At 31.2% G+C, this 14,588-nt stretch overlaps 2 protein-coding genes across 4 annotated transcripts in view; both read right to left on the bottom strand.

The window, feature by feature from the left end:
* The window catches only part of LOC135128070 (serine/threonine-protein phosphatase 4 regulatory subunit 1-like), a 74,222-nt gene extending 69,125 nt beyond the window's left edge, over positions 1–5,097 (bottom strand). For 2 of the 3 annotated variants that reach the window (XM_064054887.1, XM_064054888.1), the window contains exons 1-2: positions 4,871–5,097; positions 4,770–4,814 (exon numbers count right to left, since the gene is read on the bottom strand). In XM_064054887.1, the coding sequence (XP_063910957.1) occupies positions 4,770–4,814; positions 4,871–4,877 (52 nt within the window). In that variant the 5' untranslated portion in view covers positions 4,878–5,097. Of the gene's footprint in view, positions 1–4,769; positions 4,815–4,870 lie in introns of those variants that run through there. The other variant, XM_064054891.1, reaches the window with a different exon arrangement.
* Positions 5,098–10,699: 5,602 nt separating this feature from the next.
* Positions 10,700–13,020, bottom strand: LOC135128069 (RING finger and SPRY domain-containing protein 1-like). Its single transcript, XM_064054886.1, has 7 exons — positions 12,489–13,020; positions 12,086–12,437; positions 11,827–12,034; positions 11,515–11,774; positions 11,248–11,462; positions 10,933–11,190; positions 10,700–10,877 (listed from the first exon to the last, which is right to left on the bottom strand). The coding sequence occupies exons 1-7, from the start codon at positions 12,701–12,703 to the stop codon at positions 10,790–10,792; spliced, it is 1,596 nt and encodes a 531-aa protein (XP_063910956.1). The 5' UTR covers positions 12,704–13,020; the 3' UTR covers positions 10,700–10,789.
* Positions 13,021–14,588: the final 1,568 nt, after the last annotated feature.

The following is a 14,588-nucleotide window of genomic DNA, read 5'->3' as shown; positions in this document are numbered from 1 at the left end:
TTAATGATTAAAAGAATTCTAAACATATACTGACGATTGTAACTAAATCTTGCAGTTATCAGATAAAAGTTATTTTAAGCAAAACACATGCTACTATTTTCAATGTTTGCCAATCCATCTTTACTACAAGAAAAAACAATTTTCTGTGATAAAGTATCGTTCAGAACTTATTTAATCTGACTAAAGTGCACTTTACGTGGTTGACATCGATTTATCACATCACAATAAAATTCTAGAACATTTTTATTTGCATAGTTACAAAGTTGAAATAGATATTTATTTACTTACACATATTTCACTGGAGTGAAACATGAATTGAAGGTATGGTTGCATCACATTGTCTCTGCTGCACGATGAGGAAATCGTTCTTTCTAATAAATACCTGTGCTACAAAACTGAACCAACAAGAGTACTATTTCTTTGTTTTTATTAAAAGAACACTTTTTATGCGTTTTACAAGGATGCTGAAGACATTTTCAAGCAAATTATCTATTCGTTACATCATCTAATGCTATATAATTAACTACAAATCTAAAATTAAAAAAAAAAAAGTATAGCAAAGGTACTACGACGACAAGCGTAAAATGTAGAACTGATACCTTCTTAGTGGTAAATCTTTTTTGAAGCGGCTTTTTTTTGTTAGTCTTGCTTATTTATATGTATGCAGTTTTTACTATAAACCAACTTTACGCCGCATCTTTTAAGTTCAGTTCAAACAGGTACCATGATGTCGCATTTATTAAAAAACTTTGGATATGTAAATGTGTTCTTTTTTAAACATTTTACTCCATTATGTATAGTTCCAGTTTTGACTAAAACATGTGGTTTTTCAAAATAATAACCTGTCTACATATCTTTAATTAATATAATTGTTCGTTTTTCCTATGTACAAAACCTGTTGTAAGTGTGACACTTCAGACTTACTAATAAATGAACTTTATTCTTTAAAATGACAGAAGATATAAGAACCAAGTTCTACCAACAAGAAATATCACACACGAGTTTTCCCAGATCCTTTTACGCTGATAGAAAGATTATTTTCTTTCTGGTCGTTACATCCATATCTACCGAGTGATAACGGTAGATTATTATACAGCAATCAAAAAAACATGAAACAACAAACGTTCACTGCTAACAAAAGTGTAAATTTTGCTAGATTTTTCGAATATATATTTTGTTATTTACATGGTTGTCATTATTTAAATCATTTCTACTGTCGACGATAGTCACGTCGCAAGTTCCACACATACAAATAGAAAAAAAGTTTGTCTGGTGCTACATAAAACACGAACATGAAAAGTTTGGAAGTCCCAATTTTAAAGCGTAGGGGAATAGATGGCAGTAACTCTTTAGGTTATAGTAAATGTACTACCTTTTCTTTAGAAAAGTAAGTTGCATATTAAGTACCTATTTGTGAGAAACTGTAGATCTGTACCTAATTATGGCGGAAATATTTACGATTTTATATTATCAACAAATGATAATAGTTCTACATTCTCTACCAACCAGTTCAAAGAACTGATGAATGTGAATGGTGTTTTCAATTTTTTCAAGCAAGCCCGATGTCTCACAAAAATTCTCACTTCCTCTGCTTTTTTGTGTTTTCTGATATAAATTTGTAACATTTACTTCTGACTTTCGAGTGCTGTAACCCAGGCAGCATAATGAATTTTTATTGGAAACTTAAACACTATTAAATGTTTTTAATGTTTATATTTTTTAACGAGATCATTGTATTTCATATAATAAAGTACGATTTCATATTTTCAGATGTTTGTGGTTACTGGGTTACGACACTTTACAATTTAAAATAAACAAAAAAATGCATTTTTTAAACCAACACGCAATCCAACAACCAGAGCAGTCGACTTTTAATTCATAATTTAATTCCTATAATCCTATACTCAAACCTTCGTTTGATCATTAACAAACGTAAAATAACACGTCTAGCAGCTCATAATTTTTTTGTATTTTAAAATACAACAAAAAATTTGACTAGAATCTAATTTTTACATTGAAAAATTAAATATGTTATGTAAATGATGTTTCTAATATGTGCAAAATAAAACACCACGATAACGAAACCACAAACAGTTTAGAGTGTAATTTCACTTTTATACAAAACTTGCAAAAAAATGTTTTATTACCATTGCGTGACCTGACACTTTTCTGCTAAAATATACAAACACATACATACAAAAAAACCATCCCAAATAAAAACGGCTAAATACCTCGACAGAATTGGCAGTGGTATGAAGTTTTTAACGGCTGCATTTTTTACAAATCGTATCTCGTAAAAAAAGTCACAAAACACGCATTTAAATGGCTGAAAAAATCATACAACCAACTGATTATCTATAACTGAACGATGGTTTCATACCTACAGGGTTAGATCTGCGCAGTTACTAAATTCCTTATCTGCGTCATTCTTAAAACGCTATCAAAAATTTCAGTTTTTAGTCACCTTAAACACCGATATTCTAGGTGAAATTTTTTGTTTTACTTTGTTAGAGGACGTTAAATCAAAATGTTTCAAATTTTTCTGATACTCAATAATACTGAATCTACTTGATCATTCTAGCAAAGAAATAACGCCGCAAGAAGAGCAAACGACACCTTTTTGTATTAAATTTGATGTTTTCAGGATGTGATTTCAGTGCTAAAATTCTATTACCTGGACGTATTACATCTATTACTTACTATAAAGGTACGTTTGATTAAATTTGAATACGGTTTTAATCAAATGAAAGAAATGGCATAAAGGACATAAAATGTACATAAAAATGATACATTTTTGTACAAAAGACCAGATATAGATTTTCCTGTAACAGCGTAATTCATGAATATGCACTTAATAAACCGAATTAAATAATAAGAATTTGTTGAATGCGTCTTTATATTTTTGAAATACATATTTATTTAATAATTTTTGAGGTACAGTCATCAACGTTCTGGTGGGGACCACTGTTTTACCTTTGATAGATACTACGTTTTGATTACATTATTGGAAATTAGATAACAGTTTCTCAGATGATCGATATAAGTCTGTCCAGATATTCGCTATGTGAGATCATACAGGCATTTCTAGAATATAAAAAAAAAAAATTGAAAACACGAGTAATATCGCATCCCAGAGTTTTTCAATAACGTTAATGACTTATTCAACATTCTTCGAGATGATATCATAATTTTTTAGTCTAAATATAACTATTTGACTATATATAGGTAATACTAATAACACCGGTATTTTTTGGATTTGAATTGGATTACGTAGTTCATATATAAACACTAAACAGTAAATGCAAAGTCAAGTTAAAGCTAAAACAGTCACATTTCAAGTCAGATTTATCTCACAAAAATTGACAGGACATCATCAATTTTTGAAAGTGGGTGTAAAGACAAATTCTAGTTTCATGACAGTCTTAGACAATATTTTCAACAAACAAAAAAAAAGAAAACTTGCATATGCGTATCCTATGTGCTATGAAACACTTCATAGTTTGAAAAGGAAAAACAGCCTAATTCTATAGTAAGCCAGCCACTTTATTGGTACAAATCCCAAAATGAACTCGAGGTGTTATTGCAATAGTTAAATCTAAATTTATGAGTTATGACAATATTTCAATAACGACTTATTTTAATAACATCAAAGAAATTTTCAATGCACGTTTCTGTGGGTGTGTGCGAGTCATTTTAACAAACTTAATTCGTTAGGTGCTAAATTTTGCAATAAAATTGGTTCTGCCACTAACGCAGTTACAAAAATGTTAACTAATAACTCAGTCCGTCCAAATTAGTCCATAACATTACGAATGAAATAAAATTTGAATATTAAAAAAATACTTTGAATTGGACTAAATTAACACAAAGCTTTTCTTCATCTCGGCACCTTTAAATTCTCTCCACTTGGTCCACCTCTGTAGAATTATAAAGACGACGTTGATTCGCACAAAATACCTGAACATTACTCACGCCCAAAGAATGTGGAACTTTAGTCATTGTTTCCTGATGTGTAATTTTACAACCATGTACGATATACCATTGCCACTAATTTAAACAACCAAAAAGACAGACACTCACTTCGTAAGAAATGTGCAAAATGATAAAAAAATCCAACATAATTTGGGGCACTGGATTTCTGAAAAAAACGGTGGGATCTCCATTTACATGACTGGTACGACAGTTATAAAAGCCAAAGTTAATTGTGTTGCGGTATCTATCCGGATAAATGCAATCTCCGCGTCACGATAAAAAGAAAAGCTTCTGAACAATTGTAGAAACACTCACTAATAGCAATGAAATGAACCAGTCATAGGAACACAAATCATTTTGAACGAGTGGGAAGAGAATGGTGGAGAGGGTATATATATGTATCACCGGAAATGACGGTCGACACCCTCTTTATCTATTCGTCACGTTAACTAAAAGATGCAAGTTAAATTTGAAAGATGTTTTGCTCAATGATACTAAAACGTAACGCCAGCGATCAACAAATGTTAAAACACATAAATAGTAAATACTTGGCATGCATGTAGGAACGCATCTCAGGTTATTTTTTAAAAATAACAAAGGTAATTTATTTCAAACTGACCTAAATAATTACCGATTGTGAAAGAAAAGCGGTGAATGAGTAAAACATGTACAAGGCATTTCGTTAAAATTACAGGTTGTTCTGCAGCAATTATGGAAAGTACGCATTTTAACCTCTGTAAAGTGGCGCATGAAGTGACTATTTTATGTTTGAAGGAAACAGTGCAAAATCTACATACCTTCATCACAATCGTCCATGCACACATCCTCGATTATTGAAATGTCTGCGGAAGAAGCAGCAGTTTCAGCACAAATAAAATATTTCATTATGTTAACTCACCCGCCATTTTGAACCAGCATCAAAACATAGCATTTGCAAAGGCACGTGATTTAAAATTTTCATTAATGTAACGACATACGTCAACACTTGCAGTAATAAATCACATTCAAATACTTAGCTTGACTCATCCACTTTGATAAGTGTGTGATTTAATTCGTAATTCACTTAAAATTCCTATTTTCTAATAGTTATTTTCTTCGTCATGGCTCAAGTGTGTGCTGTGTACAAAAAAACTTATTTTAATTCTCATACCAACATAAAAATATTTAACTCCCGTTATATCGTAACGCGCGTAATTTAAAAATCGTTGCCGCCTATACTTTCGGGAAAAAAGAGAATAAAAATCTTTCCGACAGTCAGTTAAGAGACGTTTTACATAAAATTAATTTTAAATGTAAATATAATAAATATAATAATTCTATAAATTAATATTTTAGAAGAAAAATCAATATACTTTTTTCAAAATTGGTAAAAATAAATACAACAACATACAATACATAAATAAAAAAGAGCGTTACGGCTTAAAGAGCAATTTTAAAAATTGATAATGTAAAATTATTATTATAGTTAATGGAGCAGCTATAATACAACCAAATTTAACTTGATAAGGTGGTGTTAAGTTTTTTCAATTACCAGTTCAAAACAATACCATTTAAAATTGAATATCATTGACAGAATAGTAAAAAAAAAGCGATAAACACATGAAAATGTTTATGATGTTAGGCAATCTTTGCTACACTTAAAAAATATTAGTAGCCTATACGCTAACTGTCGTCGCATAGGTGAATATTACACACCTGTTTATTTTTCAGTTCGCTTGAGATGTACTCAGTAAACAGTAATCAAAGAGTAAGTCAAGTTTTCTATTTATCCTTTTAGTATTCACTTATGTACTAAGAAAGTAGAATAAAATAAAAGTAGCATCTGTACTAAGTATTGGGTTTTAATTCTTATTATTTATTATTAAGATGTTTCCTGGTTTTTATTTAGTTAAAACAAATTTATATAAATGTTAAATCAATTAGCGAAGAACAATATTTTACACTAATTTACTTTTTTAACTCAAGATTTTTAATGAATTCATTAAAGATATGCAACATACAATACAGAAATTGCGACACCCCAACTGTGTTCTAAATGATGGTCATACGAAATACTTATAACTTTTAAAAAATTGATAGCGTGAGTAGACTTTGTTTTTATAAATATTTTTACAATATTTTAAATAAAATTGTTACTAAAGCTCTTTCTATGAATATCAAATACATTATTTACAATCACTAAATAAAATGGGTTGCTTATTTTCAAAAAGAATCAAATCTAAAATTTATCGTGATTCAAGAATGTAAGTTTTTTTCCATTAAATTTTATACGCGGCCTATAAACTACATACTTCTATCGGTAAATGGCAAACAAAATAAAACAACTGAAAAGGGACCTACACTACACTGGTTAACATGATCAGACTGTTTGAGAAAGTTCCGACAACACTGACACGTTCCTGACTGAACACTAGAAATAGCTATAACGAGAATTGAAATTTAGCATTGACTTTACTTCCATCGATAGCTATAGATTTCCGAAAATTTTGTTTTTTGAGAATGGTTTCATTGGTATGTTTCGTTACTTATAAGTTTGGTCTGTTGGCCATAATATTTAAGTCCGTACGTCGTATTTTATTGGATTAAATTTAGAATTGTTGCTAATGTCGCTCTAAAATAAAAACTTCTCGGTATATTTTTCAACCTTCCAAAGGCCAGTGATACGGTCTGGAAGCACGGTATTCAAACAAAAAACAATCCTTCAGATCGTATTTCCGGTTCTCAAAGACAGGTTCTTGATGTTATGTTTTTATAACAGGGATAAATTCGGTGATCGATTACCTCGGTTACTTTCCCAGTGCATAGTTAGTGATAAGCCGATGAAATATTGATATTATTTTGTATGCAAGAGGAAAAAACCATCTCCTGCTATAACACCAGTTTTAACACGCCTTAAAAGCTAAAATTATTTATCTGTAATACCTGCTTCCGTTTATAAAGTCAACATCAGTATTCAGTTTCTGCTTTTTTTCTATAGCCAATTCACCTGTAAACCCGTATCAGTTACCTCAACCCAATGACTGGAACACAAACAGAATTATTGAAACTACTTGCTCAAACTCAGGGAGTAAATGGCCGAAAACTTTTTCATAAAATTAATTTTTGACAGCGTTGAAAAAAGGGATTCTTTTGTTGGGGCGCTGGTTCTGGATCTATCATAAGAAAAATCAAGCAATAATTTTAATTTTTTGATTGCTATTTTATAGTTCCAGAGAAACAGTTGTGGAGTTGAGAATAATATACTTAGATATATTTAGACTTAAAATCCAATGTGGACTCCGCCAAAACGATTTCTGATGAGAAGCCATTCCAGTCATTAAATACTCTTTTAGTTATGAATTTTTGTTTAACTCTGATGTGGAATTTCTCTTTAGCCATCAATTTCCTATTAAAGTAAAAGCCTCACAAAAGTTTCATACAATTTCGCGAGTACTAGAGGAGTCGGCTTGGCTAATGATCTAGGTACTGAAAGTATTCTGTTATCTTTCTTGATGATACGCACAATATGATTCGATCCAGACAAATCACCGTAAGTACCGACTTTTTCTAGTAATGCGGACGGGTTTTTCCAAGACTTCATTTGTGGGCACCCCCAATTAGCCGTATTACTGGAATTCTTTACTTAATGGCCTCTAATCAGGATGTTGTAAATATAGATAGTTCTGCAAATGTATTTAACGAGGGGTTGAAAGAGATGGAAAACCTAGAATGGATTTTTAAGTATTTCCTTCTTCGATTTCCCAATTTATTCATCATTCGTCTACGAACTTGGCGACAGAGCAGTGATATTACGAATAATTAAAAAAATGTCTTTCAAACTATCATTTGTTGGTTCTAGACGGAGATGGTGTTTTTGCAGAGCTTGCGGCAAAGCAGTAAGTTTTTTAAAATATACTAAAGTCTAAGAGAACTAAATAAAAAATTATTGTCCTTGCCATTTCTATTGAAACACCACCTGTTGATTTTGCTTAAAATTTAGCAATTGGTAACAGTTTTCGATTGATTGACAACGGCTTTTAGTTAGAAAATTGTCTGAATATGAACGTTGCCAAATTTACGATTAACAAGTGGTGTTTCAGTATAGTAGAAATGGCAAAGACTATATGTTTTGCATGTTATTCAATGTCAATCATAGGTATCTCTTACATAACACAACACTGCAGAACACCTCTTCACAAAAGAAATTGTGAAAAAAGAAACTTAACTAGTGTAACTCGAACATCAATATGAGAAACTTTATCTGCTAATACAGCCAAAAATGAAAAGGAAACATTCAAGTTCGATTTATGCTAAGCCATGCTTGCCTCGAATATTCCATTAAATAAGTTAAGTAATTCTACATTAAATTCATTTTTGGAAAAATACTGTAAAAGGACTATTTCAGATGAAAGCACTCTCAGGAAACTGTTGCTAAAATTAAGACACATTTACAGAATAACTTTATTTACTTTGTTGTTGACGAAACAACAGATGTATGCGGCAGATATATAGCAAGTTTATTAATTGGCACTTTATCTGCAAACCTTGTGTCAGATTCTTATTTAATCGCTGTTAAAGACTTAGAAAAGGCGAATAATGTAACTATAAGTAGATTTGTCCAAGAAAGTTTAACCAACATATTTTTACCCAATGCTGTACCATTTAATAAAATCGTATTAATTCTTTCTACATATATGGTCAAAGCTGGAACCCACTTAAAAGTATTTTATCCAAATTTGATTCATAGCACTTGTATCATCTGCAGTAATCATTCTAAGCTAAAAAGATTTTCAATAGTCCTAAATTAAATCAGAACTTAAGTTTCATAAATAACAACTACGAATTAATTGGTGTAACATTAACAAAAAGTACCCCTAAGTGAATAACAGCTAATAGAAAATTAAATAAATATTGGTAAAGCACAAGGTCATATTGCTCAAACACTCTCAAAAAACTAAACGAAGTCCTTAGTAAAAATGGGGGTTTTACTAGACTAACTAATGTGCCAAAAGTTTTAGATGGACAGTCTTCAGATGAGGTAAATATAGATCCGATCCTCAAATTGTGTCGTCACTTAAATATGCTCCAATAACATCTGTCGATGTAGAGCGTAGTTTTCAGTGTATAAAAATATTTTAAGTGGTCGAAGACATTCATTTAAAATAGAAAATCTAGAAAAACATAATATAATAAATGTAAATAATGTAGTCAAGAAAATAGCTAGTTAATAGAGTGATAGAATACACCGACATAGTTAGTTTTAATTTGTAAATGTGTAGTTTAAGTCCAAATATGTATATATTATCTAAGTTATGCATTGTAAGAAATGACAGAAATAAAATATTTTGCATATATTTCTTGTATATTTTAGCAATTTTTTGCATATAATTCCAAATTTCTCTGCATATATATGCGCATATTTAAATGTTTTTTCTGCATATAATTCCGAGCTTTAGTGATGACATCACCACAAAATTTTGCATACCTACACTAAAGTAAATCTTATTTAAATTTGTAAAATGAGATACTCCAAGACTTGTGGTTTATGAATCAGCCTTGATTGACTCTAGAGATGCAGATTTTTGGAAAAAATCCAAAATTTTTTATAATCATTTTACAATTTAACTTTGAAATTGCAAAATCGAATGCTCTGTAATCTTGCATCGTAAGTTCTAATGATTTACAAACGTGGACACAAATCCTGTTTTAGTCAGTTATGAATTTATTATGAGAAGAAGAAAATCAGCCGTTAAAATCAATATTTTTTACAAATTTTAAATTGATTTCGAAATTCTTTAATAATCATAAAAATGTTGATCTTATAAATGTAAAACTCATTTTGATATGTACAATAGCGAGACAATTGATAAACAAATTCAAACTGATTTTGTTTTGTAAATCTTCACTATAACAGATATTTTTTGTGTAGAATCGTTTAATTATAATTAAATTTAATAATCATAAAACCTATTGACTTTATACCTAAAAATGATTGTATACTGAACGGGATACCTTAGTACTGACAACTTGTTCCAATGTTATTCATTTAAAAATGGTTTTATCGTATATCACTTCATTAATAAGTGAGATAAAATATTGCTTTAATTGCAAACGCTAATTAAAATTATAGCTAATAATCTTATAACGTGTAATCAAAACTTTTTCTGATTAGAGGGGCTGTCGAAATATTCTGCCTATGAGTAATTGCTTATTGAGCTATCTTATCAATGCTTACGCATGGTTTTTGCCCACCTGACGTGTACTTGACCATGGAATATATTTCTTGCTAATTTTCAATACACTATTTTCTCACATCATACTCTCAACTGCCGTTAAGGTTTGTGCAAAAAATATATATCAAATGCCTGAAGCAATAGACGTTTTATTGTAACATTAAAATATAATTTATATGTAGTATTCTATGAATTTAAATTATAAAATAATAACATGATTATATACATATTTTTTAAATTAAAATTATCTTTTTATAATAAAATAGTTTTTAACGTTGACATACACAGCGAAATTAAAACTACAGCGTACACTGTCAAATGAAAATTCATACACAGATAGCAAGTTAAATTTGTAGACACATTAGCGTTGTTTCACATTATCTCTTATAAAAATATTAACAGCTTTCTGCACCGATTGTAAGTGTGGAATCAATAGAATATTTATATTTTTAAAATAATACAACCTTCTATAAAGTCATAGTATATAACTAAATCATTAAATAAGAACCCGTGTCTTTTAAAAATCAACAAATCTGTACAAAAATATGTTTACGACCTTACAGGTAATCATATAATTTTTTATTTATCCTAATAAAAATATTTTGTCAGGGATTTTCTTCTACAACTAATTCAAACGGTGCTCGGCACATTGGGCATTCTAGCAATTGGCTGGCACATGATGGACAAAAGCCACTGCAAAACAAAATTTTATTAACTCTGAAAATTTTATACTAAATGGGTCACATACGAGTGTTTACAAGGTAGAAGCCGAACAGAAGCCTTTTGATCATAGCAAAGGGTACAGCTATCTTCTTTAATATTTTGTTGTCTCAACTGGTCCAAGAAAATATGTCTTGGCATTACCACTTTATCCTCTGCTCTTAATGAGCCATGCTCATTAAATGTCGAAAAGTTTTCAGGTGGTGGATATTTAAATGGTTCAGCACCAAAATTAAAACGACATTGTTGGAATGACATAAAGCTAGCAGCCGCAAAAAAACCTGATCTGGAATTTTCATTATTAAATTAAAATAACTGATTTCACGTATCTCACGCTACTTACTGAGCCATAGTGAACACATGAGTACATGGTGGTAACCTCATACCGTTTATAGAAAAAATGATTTGTGGTGTATTTAGGTCTAAGAAACACCCCAAGATATCTCCAGACTGCCAGGCTGGTAAGTCTTGCGGTTCAGATTTGGCATTATACCAAATTAATTTTCTACAACCGTCATAAGCAAGGGAATATTTATCATCCCCAATACCATAACCCTCCTACAATGTACCAATGAAATTACTGTGAATAGAATTAGTTGAGAGAATTAACATGATTAAGAAAGTTGCTATGTTTTGTAGCCCATCCAATTTGCATTACTCCAGGAGTAATGATGCAGACTTCATAGTACCAAACACCGGAGTCAGTTTGTGCAGTGCATCTTACACTTTCAAAAGAATAAGCATCACACCGGGCTTCTAATCCATCTGGTGATATTTTGAGATACTCACTGACATCACTGGTGTTTAACATGGCGTTTATTTTCTCCATATTGACAGTTAAATAGGAATATTTTCGATTATTCATCACAACTATAAAAGACATGATTATTCATCATGAATCATTAGAAATCTTTTATCTTACATAAGTTATCTAAAACCCACTGGGCACAAAATCCAACTTGTCTTTTAATGTAGTGGGTTTCATAGCGCCATTTTTCTAAAGCATTAATTGGACATGGATCTAACTGATGTAACCTTTTCAATATAGTAGATTTATTCTGACTAGACTGCGCAAACTTTTCTAATGCTATTAGCGAAAACAGCACAACATTTGGGTCCGTTTCAGGTCCCTAAAAATAAAAATTTAAAAAAAAAAAAAACGTTAATATTACTACGTTTACCAAATTTGTTAATAGATAGTCTAACATAGGATCACTAAGAATTTTCAAATTTCTTGGACCAGCTAACGTTTCTGCTATGCAACCTAAAACTACACAGATATTTCTCTCTCTTGAAGGATTCTGTCTTCCCAAAATGGCTGATTCTTTCGACAGGTTCAACATATCGACTACTTTGAATACTGATTCCTTTGAAGGTAATGGACAATCATCAAGTAATAATGTTATAATCGACGGCCCCAGCGGATCAGACAATGGTACAACTTTAATCATTGAGTTTACCACTTGAATAAATCCTTCTTCGTTATCAGCTATGTTGTGAAGCAGTAACATCGATGCAGGCGGCTCTTGTTCACTAAAGAATGCACAGTTACATTATATGTAAACAATTTTCACTACGACTTACTTGTCCACTAAAGTTGCTATGACACCTAGTGTTTCCAATACAAGTTTGTCAACAAGATGAGGATCAGGAGCTTTTGCAACTCGAATGTAATACTGGGGGGCTACTGGTGATACCGGCTGTATTGTAGCGTTAATATTATGATTATTGGAGTGGTGTTGTTGAGGAACATAGGTGTCATGTTCTTCGTGCTTTTGTTTACACCAGCAGACACCCATTACGTATTGGAAGTATATTTACAAAAACTTGCTTGTTTATTGTTTACTACATGCTAGTATGTTTAAATGTTTATATAAGTCTCTTGCGCTTATGTTGGTGTAATCATAGACATCAACATATTAAAATTAGCACTGGCGTGGTTTAAAATCCATGCTACTTTCTGCATTAGGCAAAATTGGTTAAGACCATTGACTAACTGCATGGATTACGTAATCACCGATAATTGCACCACTTTTTAAAATTAACGAATATATTTTGATTTTGTTAAAGTACGTTTTTGGTTAGAATCTTCCTGTCACGACTGTCACACTACAAATGTCACATATTTTTTTAGGTGCATAACATGTCATCTGCCTCACCAACGTAATAAACATAAAGATACTGTTGCATATAGTAGGTTCCAGTTCTAGGCAACAGCAAAATGGTAAGACATGTTTATACAGAATGATCAACAAATAAGAACAAAACAAAGCAGTCAGAGTTGTTGGCAATAGAATTATGAAATTTTTTTGCGCTGCTATTGCCGAACCTGATCCAAATACTTGGAGCCGCCTTACTTTTAACCGCTCAAAAATATTAGTAGGTCATGCATTTTAACAATAATAATAATAATAATCAATAATAATCAGTTTACAATCACACTAACTTTCCGCAACAAGACTTAAGTATATTCTTAATGATTACAAAAATAGGGCTTCTTTATATATCAGAATTCTAACAAAGAAAGTACATAATTCAATTTAGATCGAAAACAAGAAAAATCAAAATCCATCCGAATATTTTATATTGACAGAGTGATATAATTTACATAAGATTAGGGATTCTTAACACGCCAACACCATGTGTGTGTCAGAACTGCAAAGTACTGAATTGAGCTGTCCCCTTCAAGGTAAAAGCAATGATGTTTACAGAATTTCAGTAACGTTCTATCTGTTCTTAAGATACAAGGGCGCAGAATTTTAAAAATCAAAAGTGTATTACCCAAGCACAATTAACATTGCATTGTACGGTATATTTTTTAATAAACATTTTCTTGACAGTTTTTTAGATGACGTCATCTATTCTCTGAAGGAAGTGAGTTAGTCGATATTCTGTAATTCTGAAATCAATGTAGAACTTTATTTTGTTAAGTTTATTTCTTTTACAATAACATATTCGCGTAATGCTACAAATATGGATACATTATTATATCTTACAAGTAAATGTTAAATGAGTATGTTACCCTGTAAATTTCAAATAAAATGTATGGTTAGCACATCAGAGACTCGCACGAACGTTAAACGATAAGCGTTTCGCTATCAACACGATAATTTTGAAATACTAAAATCTCATAGTCGTCAGTTACGTAGTTTTGAATTATCTGTGTAATGTTTTCGATAGACCTTGTAATAATATTGTTACGTTGATCGGTGAATAAAATCGGCGTGGGTTAAACTCAACAATTTATTTCTTAACGATTGACTGAATAATAATCGTTCCCGAAGGTGGCCTCTATTTAAACCCATACTTCCCTAGACGTGCGGCGATCGGGATCTTTCTGGATTGCCGTTCGGATTTCGCTTCCAGGCTTTTCCTTTAGCCCTCGATCGCTGTCATTGACGATGAGTCATCATCGCCGTACAGACCAGAAAGTTCTCGACGGCCCATAGGCGTAGTACCGGGGCGGCGTATGGGTTTATTTCATAATAATATTGTCTGTTTAAAATATAGTTCGAAGAGTATAAGTCCGATTGAGATTATATTCGCAATGAATATTTATTATTAGACGCTATTGTCAGATTCGTTTGCGGACATTAAATATTTGTTTCTTCCGAAGAATCGGATATTTAATGTTTTACTTCTGTAAATAGGAAAGAAGGGGATGTTTGATTATTATAGAATAAT

The sequence above is a fragment of the Zophobas morio genome, unplaced genomic scaffold, assembly GCF_036711695.1.
Source record: "Zophobas morio isolate AGI-343-1 ecotype UQ-CSIRO unplaced genomic scaffold, CSIRO_AGI_Zmor_V1 ptg000012l, whole genome shotgun sequence".
NCBI classification, from domain to species: Eukaryota; Metazoa; Arthropoda; class Insecta; order Coleoptera; family Tenebrionidae; genus Zophobas; species Zophobas morio.
This window is presented reverse-complemented; position numbering and strand designations above follow the sequence as displayed.

What these genes read in the sequence shown, in the direction of transcription:
- LOC135128069 (XM_064054886.1), bottom strand. Translation starts at nt 12,703, where the DNA reads ATGGGTGTCTGCTGGTGTAAACAAAAGCACGAAGAACATGACACCTAT. An exon ending in ATAGCAACTTTCTTAATCAT is followed by an intron (nt 11,463 to 11,514) that starts GTTAATTCTCTC and finishes GGTACATTGTAG; the next exon opens with GAGGGTTATGGTATTGGGGA. An exon ending in CATGTGTTCACTATGGCTCA is followed by an intron (nt 11,191 to 11,247) that starts GTAAGTAGCGTG and finishes TGAAAATTCCAG; the next exon opens with ATCAGGTTTTTTTGCGGCTG.